Source organism: Ptiloglossa arizonensis, chromosome 7, assembly GCF_051014685.1.
Source record: "Ptiloglossa arizonensis isolate GNS036 chromosome 7, iyPtiAriz1_principal, whole genome shotgun sequence".
Lineage (NCBI taxonomy): Eukaryota > Metazoa > Arthropoda > Insecta > Hymenoptera > Colletidae > Ptiloglossa > Ptiloglossa arizonensis.
The window spans coordinates 9,092,885-9,110,246 of record NC_135054.1 but is presented as its reverse complement, the minus strand read 5'-3'; the positions used below and the strand labels follow the sequence as shown (position 1 = coordinate 9,110,246).

Here is a 17,362-nt window from a genome sequence, read left to right as displayed (position 1 = left end):
GTTCTATTTCTGTTTAAAGAAATTGATTTGATTAAAATTTCTCCTGGCCGAAGGAAAAATATTTATCATACAATGTCTACTTTTATACCAAATAAGTTTGAAAAAAACACTTCTGGAATATCGTGCGCAGTTCTTCCTTTTGCCACAGTTAACTAATAAAAACACCAAGACCTTCAACAGACAGACAATAATTATGCTGCATTCTAGTATCTGTCGAGACTGCATGATAATATGTTAGCATATACGGGGTGTCTATATGAAAATTTTTAATTTAAGTATTTTTAAATCAAACGTTTTTTCAAATCAAAAAGTTACGAAAAAGTGTATAATTGTTTTTAACTTGTCACCATTTAGTCATAGAAAACTATAAAGAAATTGCGTTTGTACGATTTAATTTCTCTCGGTTTTGACATTTTAATATTATTTCACAAACAATGTTGCTTTTATGAATGCTTAATGGTGATGCACTGCACGTTAAAGTTACTCGAAGTCATCTACAATTGGCACTTGTTTACATACTTCAATTCGGAATAACATGTTAACCAAATGTGCATATACTTTTGTTCTTTTACAATTGGTTTTGTTATCCATAAACGCAATTTACTAATTAAATATATTTTTCAATCGTTTACTAAATAATCTCTGAACTATAAAGACATATATTATAAATAAAATTTATTAATTTCTTCCTTACTAATTTCATATACTCTATAATTACGAACACTCTAACTTTTTGAATGCTAGAATGAATATTGTGTCTGGAAAACTTTCTTTCGAAGCCTATAGAAATAGATAAAATTATTATGTAGATACAAAATTTCGAGTAAACATCGATATTATTGAACATGTATCAAAATTAAGAAATGATCTTAAGAATTACAATTTCAAATAATTTTCATTAACTACATTTTGTAATTATTATAGCTGATATTGTATCTTTCTTTTGGCTACATTTAATATATTCCACTTTAAAATAATTATTTTTCACGCAAGGTATTAGATTTCAGCGGAACTGAAATATAATATAGTTCGTTTAAAATTTGAGAGAAGATGTTGTAAAAAGGTATGGTTCTGCTGGTTTCAAATTTATCTAAAAAGTATGATACCGATATGTTTGAATCCCTTTCAAGGACCACTTTTGTCCCCTACCCCTGATTCGGGTAGGTCACTCCAGTGTCAAAGTAAAATTCCAAATGAAATATCTGAGATTGATCCTCGACAGCCAGTGACGCTTTGAGGAGTATTTTAGCTACCTGGTCCCACTATTGGAGAGAATAGACGATGCTCTGTGTCAAGTACTCCCTAGTCTGCAAAGTTCGAGCAGCTAAATTCACCGCACCTATACGAGCATAGTCTCTTGGTCGCCCTGTACAGAGTCCTTGTTTAGACAGGCAACTTAGCCAATTCCCATAGACGGTTGGCGTTGAGAATCGCCCACGATTATAAAATCATATCCTATGAGGCAACGATAGTCTTCTCGGGGTTTCTGCTGTTGGATTTCCTTGCGGGCTCAACATGGCTTACTACAATAACCGCTGTGAATCCCGCAAGCAGAGGAGGTCCTGTCGCAAGGTTGAATCATTCAAATACTAGGGCCGGCAATCTATGCTGCTGTAGTGGCTGGTTTAGTCCATTGGTGGTTAGCGAACTGTCTGGGCTTTTCGACCATTCGTTTCGGACTGTTGGTGCTTTCTAGCCGCTCATCCCAGAGTGGCTGAGCAGATGATTTAATAGTCTCACCTATCGAATAGTGTAGGTGTTGTTCGGCCATGGTTGCTTCGGACAATACTTGCACCATATGGCGAAGGAAGCGACGATGTGCTGTCGACATTGTCCAGGCGATCAGCACGCGGCGCATTACTACACCCTGGAACACTGGATCCTGGTGGATGAAATTGAAGGAATCTCTCGCTGCCAGACGTGGTAAAGACCAAGCTTGAAAGCAAGAGAGAATAGATGGTCGTGGTCTCCTGCGAATATGTAATATCGGACCGGGGGCACTCGATAATAAGACACCACCCCTTCTCACTCAAAGTTGTGTGGTAAGGTCTGCACTATCTGCCAATCCCTCCTCTTCATAGTAGGCAGTGGGCGACTGTGGTTGTATTCCCAGTTGTCTAACAGAGTTTTATGGTTTTTCGAGTTAGAATCCGAATGGGACAGAGTGGAATCAAAACCTGTCCAGGATGACAGCCCGACAGTAAAATCCTTATAGTGCAAGGGGCTAGAAGGTGATACAGAGCTTTTCGATCCACCCTCTCGTCTCCGTGATGTCAGGTGCGACCGCGAAAAACACGGACGATTGTGAGATTGGGACTAACTATTTTTGTGCCTCCCCTCAAAAAGATGAACGGCGAATAGCGTGGCTCTGTCCTAATGTCGTAATATGGGGAGGGGGATGGTAAACGCCCTCTGCCTGACAAAGAGGCGGGACGCGCACAGACATCGCACCACGGGATTTTATTTAGTGGATAGGTTCCATATCCAAAGGTACCAAGTTCTGAGGATTCCACTCTATCCTCGACCCCACTCCAAGGGGTCGTTGGAGTCTTTAAAAGCTTCCTCCACGAAAAAACAGAATACGCACACCAAATCTCATTCTCATTTAAATGCCAGTTGAACAGTTATAATTTATTGAATACAAATTAATACCATGTTTCAAAGGGCTGTAAAATCAATGTTTAACATCTTGAAAAATCTTTCGAGGCATGTTGAAAAACGTGAAAGTCTACAAGACATTAAAATTTGTGCCAAGTTAAAAATTTTACGCCAAACATGCATAGAATGACTTGGGGAACAAGCGATGTAAAGGGCTCACTGAGGATCATGTCTAATCTAACTTCTCATCACTTGCTTTTACAAAAAGCATCATGCTGTACCCTAAGTGTTAAGGAGTGTTAGAATCCAGCTACACTGAATTTAACAGAATTTGAATTATAATTGCTTTAACATCCAAATACGGTATAGAAGCAATTAAAACATCGGCTCTAGTACATGAAACAGTTCTGAAGAATCGTTGTTATTCGCAATAACTGTTATTTTTCAGTTCAATATTGGTTCTCTAACGATTCTAGCATTGATTTCTAAAAGAAGGGAACGGTAAACAGTGTGCCTTGTGAATCTTACTAATGTGGTGTTTGCTCATTACATATAAAATTTAAAAATTTATCAAAAATGTATAAAATTTATAATCTCATAACAAATTCATAATTTTTATGATTAAAATAAAATTTATAACAAAGTTACATTATTTTAGAAGTATACGTAATTATAGAGTATATTTATAAGAAGTTATTGAATTCCAAACGGGGACATAAAATATTGTTATTATACGAATGTTTTACGAAGTAATACACATTTTGTAAAAATACTTTTGTGTAATTAAAATACCACATTAAGAGCACTTGTCAGGTACAATAACTTACTCTAAAATAAGCCTTAACACCAACATTCAACACATTGCAATCAACAACTCAGAATCAACGTAAATTAATAATATAAATATATTGTACAAACCTTCCGAATCATGTAACTCAGGTATTGAACGACGAAGGACAGTAACCCTTCGAACTTCTTTTTGATTAGCTGTAAAAAGAAACCTATGAAATAAACATGCAAAACAATTTCGACTGCAATATTAAATATTTTGTTCGTCTATGCAATTACGAAATTATACTGACTAAAAAAATTACTGAATAAAGGGGAATTAATGTATATTACTTACATTTTTCATCTGCCTTAATTAAATGTCTTTGATTCGCTTTTGCGTTACTCTTGACAACTCTGTAAAAAGAGAAGTTATTACTTTACATGAAAGGCGCTCAAAATATCTATAATACAGAGTATATAGCAATGTATGCTTACAAAATTATGTAAATACTTTCACGCATAAGCAAACTATTACATTGATGTATATTCGGTATTTAAACTAGGTATTTAATAAGTTCAAATTATATTTTATATGATTAGGATTTTACATTGTGATGTATATGCAATCTGATTTGCACTAGTTCATATATGTCGTTTGCAAGTAATTAAATACGTATTATTAGGTTCAAAGAAAAGTCACGCTATTTTACTTGATAAAAAAGATACCTATATTTTTTAAAAATTGAAAAGAAACTTAACAAATATTACAAAAAGTTTAATAAATTCCGTTATAGAAACTATCTACCCATGGAACACGGTTAAACTTGAAAGTAATTGAGATCGAACAGATTGACGCAGTTTAACACATCCGATCCATTACAGACTTGGCTATCTCCCAGGGTGGAGTGGTGCTGGCGGCATCATTGGATATCGCCAACGCCTTCAACACTTTACCCTGAGTGGAAATTAGACGGGCACTCAAACAATACCGAGTTGGTACTCAAACAACACCAAATAATTTTTTGTGAAATAAAGAGCGACACATATGACAGTGAAATCTTTAAATTAACTTTCAGAAAAATAGTGAGCATATTAATCTACACAGATTGTACATTTTTTACTTCGATGTTTTTTCATATCATCAAATATAATCAAGATAGTTTACATTCTAATCCCGGATAAAATCCTATATATAAATATATTCTATAAAAACTAAGAATGGCATAATGTATCTATGTCTGCAAACAAAAATATAATAATACTTACTCATTAACAACGCCTTTAAAAGCAGACTGCACTAATCTTGCAGATTGAATTGGCACTGTCCTATTTAATCTTTCGGCTCGTCTTCTACTCAGTTCAGTTCTCAAGTCACTTTCTCCATCGACTGTTATGTCCTCAAAAATGACGTCCATATCATCGCTCGGCCCATCCGAAACAACATCTTTGCGTTTTTTACACTTTTTTTCTTTTCCAATACGTTCAGAGAGAGGAAGTTCATTTTTTAATTTTCCTACTTGGTATATTTCCTTATCGCGCTTTTTATTTTTTTTCGAAGTTCTTTCTTTCTCTATTTTTTGTGATTCTAAATCGATGCACGAATTAACAGAAGTTGTGACAACAGTGGGAGAAGTATTTTCCATAGTATCTTCGAATTCGTCAAACTCATAATGAGTATCTAAACATAAATCCGTTTCTTGTATTACATAGTCCTCTGTAACTTTGTTTATTTTCCGCACATTCCCTGATTGGGGATCTCCACTTTCTAGAGATTCCACTTTTTTATTCGTATTTTCTTGTTTACTTAACTTAATTTTCTTATTTGCATTTATAGGATCTATAGGCCTTGTAGATTCAAACTTTTTTCGTCGAGCTTCTAATACAGGGTCATTAATTATATCAGTAGTCTCCTTTTCTGTCACAATAGTTTTCTCAAAATTGTCTTCTTTTTGTTTCATTTTTATACGATTTGTCTGTGGCGATATTCTACCTTTAAGCATCGGAGAAGATTCTTTCACGTATAATGGACTATTAGTTACATCTGGGGTAACTGATCGTAGTCCATGTTTTCGAGATAAATCTTTAGGTGACCATCTTGGAGACCTTCTTCGTTTAGGAGAACCACGAGGAGAATGTCTTGGCGATGACCACGGTGATCTACGTGGCGATAATCTGGGTGACCTAGATCGTGGTGAAATTCTTCGTGGTGATATTTTTGGTGACAATAGACGCGAGAATCCTCTCCGAGGAGACTGTCCAGGAGATTTCGATTGAGGTGATATTCTGCGTGCGGGAGATATTCGTCTTGGAGATAATTTAGATGATCTTGATCTTAAAGGTGATTTAGATTGAGGGGATAATCTAAGTGGTGAAAACTTTGGAGAATGTGATCGTGTTAATCTTGGAGATTTAGTTAAGGATGTTTTTGGTCTAGGAGATCTGGAATGCGGTGAAAGTCTTGGTGATCTGCCTCTTGGAGATGATTTCTTAATAGGCGATCTTCTCATTGGGGACTTATTTGGAGATCTACGCGGAGATAATCGTGGCGATCTAGATCGTGGCGATAGTTTGAGTGATCGTGAGCGAGGAGAATATCGTACTGGAGACTTTCGAGGTGATCTATACCTCATTATTTCGCGTTGAAACTTCTTTGACTGTCTAAAAGGTGATCTTCTGGGAGATCTTCTAGGTGATTTTTTTCTTGATCGTGATCTTGGTGACAACGACCTACGTTTCTGTGAAATTCGATTGGTGTACGGAGACATGGACCGTCTTTCAGTTTTTAAAATTGTTACTGTTGGAACTGGATTATAATAATCTTTTCTATTATTACAATCTTCTGTTCTGCTTTTTTGATTTATATTTCTACCTACTTCGCCTTTTTTAATCGATTCTTTGCTTCCCTTTTTATTACATTTCTTTTCTTTTCTATCAGATGGTTTGTCAACGTTCATCTCTCTTTCCATTTCATCCATTAAACGTTCTAAACTATCCTCTTCTTCAAGATCAGCCATAAGAAGTATGTCATCATCATCATCGTTAATATCTTCTTGATCATCTTCTTCTTTTTTCAACTTTTCTCCAATTTCTGTTCGACTTTCAACTGTTGCAGAAGGTATATCAAGTTTCATATCATCCTTCATATCTGTTTCCATCGCATTGATCGTATCTTTTCTATCTTTATTATCCTCATCATCTGAACCACTTCCATTGTCTTTAAATCGATGAAACTTTGATATTTCTAAAAATATTATTTTTGTACAATATTTTAAAAGTAAGATAAGCTTTAGAAATATTAATGAAAACTGTCACACCTTTATAATAACTACTGTGTTCAATTGAAAACTTTACATTTAAACAACTCGAAAAAAAAAAACGCCTCTTCGGAAAAAATGTTAAATGTAATAGTTTTTTAGTTTTAAGGAGAAAATATATCTATTCTATTTATGTTACCTATTAAGCATTTTCAAAGTTACTTAAAGGTTGACTTTGTTTTTTAAAATAGGAACCCATACTTTTATTTATAAATTGTTGTTCTAGGAGAAAAAGAAAAAACTTTTATATGAGCCATTTTTTATCAGATTTTATTTTAAAAACATATTTAATGAAATAACAATATTTTCAATTAAACCTCCCAAAAGGTAAGTTAAATATTCTTGAAAACGCTCAAAAAATAAAAAATAAACAAGACAACCGTATTTTCCTCTTGAAACCAAGAAAATGTTGTACTTAATATTTTTCCCGAAAACGCGTTGTTTTTAATATTTTCAGATATAAAATTCTCAAATGAACGTTCTTATACAGAGTGTCCCGGGATTTAACAGGAAACTGGTGCCGGTTTGTTCTATGAGTAGAAATAAGAACGAAAGTTCTATAAATATAGTCGAGTAAACGTCTCGTTAAAAGGTCATAATAAATCATTAAAATCGCTAAAAGCGACCCATGTCGCTTCTATTAGTATTGCTAACTATCAGTAATTGAACAATCTAATTTCACTTTTTAAATATATCAATCCTGTATAAACAAAAATAGTCATTATTTTGAAATAGAGTAGAAACGGTAAAAGATTAATAAAAGTTATATTTATTATTTTTAGCGGCGTCAAGTAATAAATGCAATACGCATAAACAGATTACACAAATACTATAGATTTATTTTTATACTATAATGTACCAAGAGGAAATTCGTTATAATTTCATATTTTTATTATAACTTTTTAACGAAAGATTCATTCGATTATGTTTATTCTCATTTCTATTTCAATCTATTTTTATACAATATTTTAAAAGTAAGATAAGCTTTAGAAATATTAATGAAAACTGTCATACCTTTATAATAACTACTGTGTTCGTTTTTTCTGATTTCTATTTTTAAAACATCTTAGCACCCACCAGTTGGCCGTTAAATCCTAGTGCATCCACATACATACAAAAAAAAATGTATATATAACATGTTACATACCCGTTGGATGAGATTCAACACATTTATCAATCTTGTCTACGGAACAAGTTAAATTAGTTTGCTGTAGCAGCGAATGTTCATCTACAGGAACTATTGCGATCAAGTTTGGATTACGTGGACTCTGATAATATAAATTCTGTAAATAAAAATACGTATAGTTATAATATTTTAATAAAATGTATTTATTGAGTGTTTGCTAATAAAGGTACAGGAGAAATAATATACAGTAGACTCTTGATTATCCAGCCCCGCTTTAATCGATCTCTACTTCAACCGACCACAATTAGTTTTTACAAGAAAACAATTGACTAGAAGAAGAAATTACTAAGATATTCCGTGAATAATCACTTTCTTCTCTACTTTATGACACATTGGTCATTGTTTAAATAATTCCTTTCTTCCAAATTTTATTTTCCAGTCGTGCTAAAGGTTTTGAGTACTGCGTTATAAAAATACTTGTGTCGCTATATTTTCATTCACTGTTATATTTGTGAGTAACGCGAGGAATAAATAACGATTGTGATTTAAAAACGTTCTTTATTCTCGGTGTCTCATGGTGCAGAGCGATGATACTCGTGCAACATTCGGCGATCGACTCTCCCAATTTGTCTGAATGTTCGACTATCCTCGGAACGAATCTTTCAGTGTTTCGTTTCTTGAGGACAGCCATCGACATCAACAAGTAACACGTCTACTGTAAGTTTCTGGAGCGTCTCAACACTCAAAGACCTACATATATACAATATAGCGCCATGCTTTGCATGAACCGCTATATTAACCCTCGTTGGTGAAATTAAAGATAACATTTTATTAAATTATGTATTCTCCATTTTGGAAAACGACATGACTTTCCGAACAACCCAATATATACACTTGATATGAATCATATACACATGCACAACTTAACCTACTATTTAAAGTCTTACAGGACCTATTCAAGGTCCGTGTAATGGGATCCTATAAAGGTTTGTTGCTTATACATGTTACAATGTAATGATCAGTGATCATTGTCTGTCTTGGTAACCTCCTACTCCGAAAATACACTCAGTTCGCGCTACTCATCGTCCTGGGTGCTGTTCAATCACCTCGTAAGGGCAATTATGCACTGGCTGCAGGGTGTCCTTGACTGCGCACGAACACATGGGATGTCTTAGCCAAGTCTTTGAAAACAAATGTTCGTTTGTTTATGTGACGCGCTCCAAAGATGGTCGCAATTTGCGAAACGAATGTCTAGCCTTGACGATTCGTAAAAATCCGGTAAAAGCCTCCCAAGAAACGAACCGACTCACTGTAAGCCATCTTCCTCAGTGTTGCCTTCATATCCACTTTCAGGAGGAGTCTAGGATGCCTAGGAGGACGACTGGTGACGCATCTGCCCAACTTGAATCGCCGTGGAAAACAATTACCGCCTTTAATTGTCGCTGGAATCGATTCATAATGCTGTTCGCCACCGGATGGTTTGCAATCATCCGCAAATTGCTTGTATAACGTAGATTCAAACTATCTGCCGTGATCGGTGGTAAACTGACGAGGCGTTCTAACCTAAGAGTGTAATCCCGGAAGTACCTGACCTAACTAAGAAAACAAAAAAAATTGGGGAAAAAATATCTTTATTTCTCTACATAGTCTTCTTTCAGATCGATACACTTGATGTTCAATAGCTGTTCATATCGATACCCTGTTTATAGCGAAAACCATTGAGCTCTACAAAATAGCCATTAACCGTAGACTACACCTCTTCCTTGTTGGCAAATCTTTTACCATCGAGATATTTTCTTAAGTTTGCGCGTAGAAATAATTCAAACTTTAATTCATTGATTTTGACCATCGCGATGATGGGTGCGTGAACTGGTGAATTGTCTTGATGAAAAAAAATCTTCTTTTTCGCCAAATGGTATCCTTTTTCTTGATTTCATCATTTCAAACGCTGCAATAAGTTCGCACAATACTCCCTGTTGATTATATTTCCTTTCTGAAGATAATCAATGAAAATTATCCCAAAAAACTGACGCCATGACCTTGCTTGCAGATGGAACTCTCTTTATCTTCTTTAAAGCCGCTTCTTCCCTTTCAGTCCATTATTTTGACTATCTCTTCCTCTCACGTATGAAGTGCTGGACCCATGTTTCATCCACGGTTATGAATCGACGCAAAAACTCGGCTTTATTGCTATGAAACCTCGCCAAACACCCGATTCAAACATCCTCACGACGTTGTTTTTGTTCCATTGCGAGTAATCGCGATACCCATCTTGCGCACAATTTTCTCATGTCGAAATTTCCAATCAATATACGATGTACACCACTTTTTAATACACTTACTATATCTACTAGCTCGCACACTTTCAGTCGACGGTCATTCAATACCATTTTGTGGACTTTTGGTCACCATTTCAGACAAAGTCACCTCATTTGGTGAACCACTGCGATGTTCGTCTTGACAACCTGTGCACCTTCGTTTAAACTCTGCCCCAATAATTTACTGTGGTAAACAAAGGAGCAAACTTCCCCAGAGTAGAATCTAGCTCCGCTTTGATATCGGTTGGAGCGAGGCCTTTCGAATGAAAGTATTGTATCGCACAACGATAACCAATTTTTTCCATGTTTATGGAGGCAAGTCCATCCAAGTCGTGAATGGAAGCGAACACGTATCACTGATATTCCTTCGTAACGTACGGTCGCAACAAGGAGGTCGTTGTGTCGCAATATAATGTTGACTTGCCGCCGGAGAGCGTAATTCTTTTTAGCGCGAACGACGTGTCAGATTGCAACAGAGCACAGAGTTCCTGGTTGTTGCGATTCGGCGAGCTTCACATAGTCTAGGACCCGAAAAATCTGCGCGACCCGTGACAGGACATCTTCCATGACGTTGTCCTTTCCAGACACGTGCCGGATGTCAATTGTAAACTGCCCGATAAAGTCGAAGTATCGAAAATGCCAAAGTATCGTAAAAAAATTTGACCTTGAAAAATACTGTCAGTCACTTTTGCGGAATGCTTTCCCAACAAATCTTCATCGATCAGAAGGTGTAGAATCCGCCTACGATAATCAGGGCAAAAACCTTTTTTTACACCTTGTACATATATTGTGTTTCCCAATATGAAACGAGGAAGACAGAACGAAAACATTTACCTTGGTACTGCAAAGAAAACAAGACTATAAACATCTGTTGCAAATGAAAAAAAATATTTGTATGGAAAACGTGCCTTCCAAGACAAAATATACGCTGCAACATATAATTTTTTACAACACAGACATAGTAAAATATATGATTTTTTGAAGGCAGATCGTTTGACCCGCTGTGGTAGAAATAAATATACATGAAGTGTCGGTTTAGTGTTGAAAAAATATCGATGACCTTAAAATCTTAAAAAATATGACCTTAAAAAGAAATTATTCTCATTACAACGTGTGTCACTTCGAACCAATCAATTTGTTCCCTAGAAGCATTTCTACATAAAACTAAAATAATGTATTGTATCATATTAACATAACTACAATATTTAATTCCTGCAACTATTTCTAAATATTCATTATTACGAAACTTATTCAATAGTTTGCAAAATTTTGTTCAAATAATTGTGTATAATATTGTATACAGTAGTGGACAAATATATTCGGACGCGAACGTTTTTGAAGATATTAGTTGTTCTTACGCTATTACAAACTTCTTATTTCGTGAAGTATTTAGTATTAGTTCGGCGTTAATTGTCGTAAAGATTAAACGAAAATATTTTAATATCTATTAAGTTTATCTATATATAACTGGACCAAAGTATTCAGACATTTCATTTACATGCATACATTACAATTTAAAACATAATTTTAGTTGAAATATTATATTTTATTCTTTTTTAAATTTATTTCAGTATAGCACGAGGCCAAAGTTTGCTAAAAGTTCATTGATGGCTTAACAAATAGAAAACCAATATCCAAAGTTTTTTTATGTCTACACATTCCAAAGCAGACTATTTATTCAATAAAAAAAAAATTTCTTCAATGAAGACATTTAAAATATGTGTCAAAAAGTGGCCAACCTAAGAAAGTAACAATTAAACAAAATATTGATTACAGATTCAAGAAAAACTTCTGTTGACATTTGTGTGGAAATGGTACAAGATGGTAAGCTGAATATGAGTGTACGAACCATTCTCTGTTGTTCAGAGTCATTTAATCTTCACAGACATGGCATTAGGTACCATTAATACCTAAAAAAAAAAAACAAGAAGACTCAACCCCAATTTACTTGGGACCATTTATACTGGACCCATCTGATTCAGCAAAAATAGTTTTTAGCAATGGAACTAAGTATCAGTTGTTTCAATCAAGTGGAATTCAATGGGTTTTTCATAAAAAAAAAAAAGATTTAATGTTCGTTATTAATTTTCCACTGAAACATAATGGAAGTTGTATAATCATGTGGGATAGTTTTTCTAGAAATGGTATCAGGCCCTTGTACCAAATATGTAAAATTATGGACAAGTTTAAATATGCAGACATCTTAGAGACACAAATGTTACCATATGTATTAGAAAAAGTGCCAAATAATTGGACATTTCAACAAGATAATGATCCAAAACACTTCCCGTTTTGTAAAAAATTGGTTAATGCAAAAGGAAATTCCTGTAATGGAGTGGCCATCTCAAAGTGTAGATCTAAATCCAATTGAGCATCTTTGGAATCATCTAAAACAAAATTTGAAAGCCGAAAAATTAAAAATTATCCATGCCAAAAAAAATACAAGCAGTCATCGATTTAAATGAATATGCTACAAGATATTGATCATTTAATTTCGTTTAATGTATTGTATTAATATTGTCCAAATACTTTTGTCACATTTAATTTTGTTTAATATTAACAATATACATTTGATGCAGTGGTTTATTAATTTTATTATAATTACATATACATTGTCCCTTCCTCTATGCATTAATTAAGTAATGTAATATATATTGTACCGCATACAAAAATTACACAACAAAAAGTGTGTGGCTGAATATATTTGTCCAGTACTACATATGATTTACAATTTATAAGAGTCAAAAGCCACTAGGTAAAATACATAATGGCTGTGTATATCTTTTTGATTTTTTTTGTCATGATAATTCTAAATTCATGTTTATCTCATGAAATAAATATTTTTTTTATAGCCAATAACTAATAGATATTACAATATATGTGTATTATTACACATAGTACAATCTCTAATAATTTCTAAGAAAACAGCTTGTAACATTTTACATGGTTTACTCTATATATTTTTTAAATATTATAACCTGTTACAAAAGTTTGTAAATCATAAACATTTGATAATATTGTAAAATATTATAAACAATATGTTATACAAATATTTATAAAAAGCATTTAACATTTATTTTAAAAGTACTATAAAAATTTCACACATAAATTGAATTCAGGTTAACAATATAACAACTTTTTTAATCCATAGGACTCTACTCTATTTAAAAATAATTGAATAATGTATAATGCACAAACTAGGAAGAAAATCAATATTCACAGTGAATGCTAAATATAAACAAAAAATAGATGTTCACTAGATCATTAACATAATAAAATACTTTTAATATTTGACCAGTACCTACCTACATTGAAACATTAATATTAGTAGGTTAGAATAAGAGTAATTAAAATATAAAAAATACAATTATTCTGTTTTGCAGAAATACTCCTTTCAAATATATAAAAACTTGTGCTATAGTTATATATTCAAACTGATCTTTGTTTAGTAATAAAATTATATAATTTGAAAAAATATTTTATAATGTTCTCAAATACTTTTCAATAATATATAGAAAATAAATGGACATAAATCTTTTTTATAAGTATTATTAAAATTAAAAAAAAATTAATCAAAAGACAGATTTTGTATTAAACATCTATTTTGTAACATATATATTGCAGATTAAAATTTTGAAACACTCTTTGATCTTTAAAATGAATGAACCTTTTTTGTAGATACATAAATGTTTCACTGGAAATAATTGTTATAATGTTTTTATATATTACTTATATATTAATTGAGCATTACTTAACCATAATTTCAGATGAAATTTATAATTGCATTTAGTTTTAAACATTTTATTGCAATCTCTCCCTGTAATCTTTTTCAATGAAGTGGAAATTTGTTGACATAATTTGTTTAATAATGGAAAGCAACTGTCACTTGTCTTCAAAGCAGAATCAAAGTACAAAAATTTAGACAATTGATCATCAGAAAAAACATTCAATACAGTAATCAAATTCGATACTTTATATTTTCTCGAGAAAGAGCAGTTTGAAATGTTTGTATTTCTCTACAAAATATTTTTGATGTGCAATTTTTAACTTATATTACATATAAATAATATTCTTTTAACACTACATAGTTAAACTTTGAAACAATCAATACATGTATTTAAAAAAGTTTTATTTACACAAAGATTTAAGATTGCTCCAAATTTTTAAATAACAATGTAAATTATTCAAAAGCTATTGTAAATTTTAACTAATTGCACATTAAATAATTTTGAAAATAACCCTGCGTTGCCCACAGGGTGAGCACAGCACTCACCTGTTCACTCATTTTCTTCCCACTGACATAATTTGGCAATCTCTATCTTGTTTCTTCTTCTAATCCTTTCCGAGCATACATGGAATGAACTTATTTCAGAGATTTCAAAATATCTGCCCATTAGGTTGAGATATTAGCTTCTCAAGATGTTGAAACATAATTTGTAAAGAATAGATGATAACTATGTGCAAGGGGTATGTGAAACAATATCTTACAATCAAATTAATTTAGTTTACATAACTAAATATTAATATCTCATTTATTTATATATTATTAATTACTTTAAATTTTTAATGTCTAATAATAGTTACCTATTTTATACAATAAATTATGTATCCAAATATTGATTTTTTATTGTAAAACACTATTTTTTTAATTAGTGAGAGCACTGCTCACCTGCGGGCAGACATGTTATAAAACATAGCACGGGTAACGCAGGGTTAATAATAATACAGAAATATATGCATATACCTACATAGATTACTAAAAGTTAAAAATATTTCTAAGTCTAAAACATTATACTTTAGAATATATTATACTATAAATTTTTCAAATTTTATCATATGATTTTCAAATTTTACTTATAACATAATGTATTAATAGTAATATAGTACATAATATTATTGTATAGCATTGAGAATGTATTTTATAAGATATTACAAGAAAGTTTAATTATTATTCAAAACTTATTACAAACTTACGCCATTCTGCCGCTGTTGCAATTGGTTAGGAAAATATCCTCTTCTCGGAAGATGACCCTTATGTGATGGACGAGATGTTTGTGTTAATTCAGGCATTACCTTCTGCAGCTGTGATGGGGACTGTTTTTTGTAATGTATAGTAGCTTTTGCTCTTAAGGATTGAAGAGCTGCTAATCGCAATGCCTCTAAATCTTCATCATCCTCATCATCATTCTTTGTACTTTGCTATAAAAGAATAATGACTTAAATTAAGCCTAAACCAATGAATAAATTTAATGTATCACAATAAAATTTAATATCCTTTACTAATAATAACAATTTTACAAATTTATTAATTAATTAGAAAAAAACAATATAAGTCTAGAAGTTAATATGGTAGGTAGTAATATCAAATCAAATCATTGAAAGAAATTATATTTCTTAATCTCAAACAAAATTACATTACACATTTATATCTTTACTATTTTTTTATTTCAATAATGCCTTGACAATAGTTACTATATACATATAAACAAATTTAATAACTAAATTGAATAAATAAACATAATAAAATTAATTCACAATCAATTTTTAGATTACTTTAAAACAAATTTTATACGTGGTGTGTGACAACGTTTTGTGGATAATTAACATGCATACCACGCACCGAATTAATTGCGTAATAATAAATTATTTATATGAATTTTGTTAACTAGCGCATTATATTTGTGCTTACCTTTTGACGATAATCCATTTTATCCGAGTTACAATTGTGGAAAAACTTGTAGTTATCACTAACAACACGAAGATCCAACAATAGCATTAATAAGTTTATACTGATTTCGAGAAACTATGATTTACCTTAAGGGCAATTACAATTTATATGACTGCTACATTGCAAGGATAAGCGTTTCTTTTGATTAAGTTTTTGATAATTGTAAATTCTACGAATAATGTGCACACTTTGTTACCCCCCACCACATATAAATAAAAATGGCGTAGGCGCCCTTAAAATTAAAGGCTTCGAACCACAACGTTGTGTAAGATGCGCAACCATATTGTTTTATTCTCAGTAAGGGCTGTCAATATATTTTCATGAAAAATTGTAATTTTAGTGTCAATAATATAGATATAAAATTAATATTATTTTAATAATGAAAGCTGTATATACGTAAGTTACAAATTATATATAAGTTTATAGTAACTTATATTTCATTTTTAATAAATAACTATTAATAATATTTAAACTTTTTAATATAGCATTTCTATATTATTTATCCATTTTTCACTGTAATATTCAATTTTTATTGACAATACTATATCGTGAATAATAAAGGAGTTATAAACAAATAATTTCAAGTACTGTACTTTTTTTTACTTATTATATTCAAAAATGATATGTGAATCTAATTTAAAGGGTAGTAAGGCCCAAGTCAGAGGGGCGTGAGCTTTCTGTCACGGGAATATTTTTTTTCCATAAGATATGCGTTTCATTTTGATGCTCTCAAGCTGAGTTCTTATGTTCGTATGTACGTAAGTACTGATGGAACTTCAAAAATCATCAAATTTCAAATAAGTCACCACACTAAAGTCTTAAGTCTTCTCCGAACTACTCTGACACTAACATTGGTTTAAAAGGCTTGGATGTTTCAAATATTTTAAACTTCATTTCGACTTTAAACTGTTTCGTCAGAATGATCTGTGAAGGTTATGTTTAGACGGAAAATCATAAAATATGAAGACCCCCTCCCACAAGTACTTCAAAAACAAGCAAATGCAATTGAATGTACAATTTCGTATGTACATAATATGTATGTATACCAAGGGTATCAGAGGGCTAAGTGCAAATTTATCTGCTGTGTTGAAGCTACGTTTAGTATCTAAATTGTTAATAGGTGACGTTAGTAGACTCACGACCGAATAACCTAGAATCAGAATTACCGAAAATACAGACGTACATATAGTGGGAGAACTTGGCAAAGTTAATGTCATGTCTCGTATTGTACAAGGGACGAAAAACGAGTGTCAGATAAAATTTATTTCATTGTATTGTAAGCTTAAATAGTTTTTCTAGTAGAAAACTTTAAATGATATATTTCTTAATAATATGAATTTAAATTTGTAATATTGGTTAGACAGAAGAAAATACAGAATGAAGTTTGAGAAGTTATTTATTTACATTATTGTTTTAATATAAAATACTAATTATTTAAATATTTATAAAAATTGCAAAGTTAAAATAAAAATATATATAATACATAAAAAATATTTATAAAAGTATT

At 31.9% G+C, this 17,362-nt stretch overlaps 1 protein-coding gene across 8 annotated transcripts in view; it reads right to left on the bottom strand.

Annotated features, from left to right (window-relative positions):
- LOC143148848 (uncharacterized) overlaps positions 1 to 16,089 on the bottom strand; it is a 94,765-nt gene extending 78,676 nt beyond the window's left edge. For 3 of the 8 annotated variants that reach the window (XM_076315598.1, XM_076315601.1, XM_076315600.1), the window contains exons 1-6: positions 15,817 to 16,089; positions 15,102 to 15,326; positions 7,831 to 7,966; positions 4,636 to 6,610; positions 3,725 to 3,783; positions 3,517 to 3,585 (exon numbers count right to left, since the gene is read on the bottom strand). In XM_076315598.1, coding sequence (XP_076171713.1) covers positions 3,517 to 3,585; positions 3,725 to 3,783; positions 4,636 to 6,610; positions 7,831 to 7,966; positions 15,102 to 15,326; positions 15,817 to 15,903 — 2,551 coding nt within the window. In that variant the 5' untranslated portion in view covers positions 15,904 to 16,089. Of the gene's footprint in view, positions 1 to 3,516; positions 3,586 to 3,724; positions 3,784 to 4,635; positions 6,611 to 7,830; positions 7,967 to 11,976; positions 12,484 to 14,400; positions 14,517 to 15,101; positions 15,327 to 15,816 lie in introns of those variants that run through there. The other 5 variants (XM_076315599.1, XR_012992620.1, XR_012992621.1 and 2 more) reach the window with 5 other exon arrangements.
- Between the last annotated feature and the right edge of the window lie 1,273 nt (positions 16,090 to 17,362).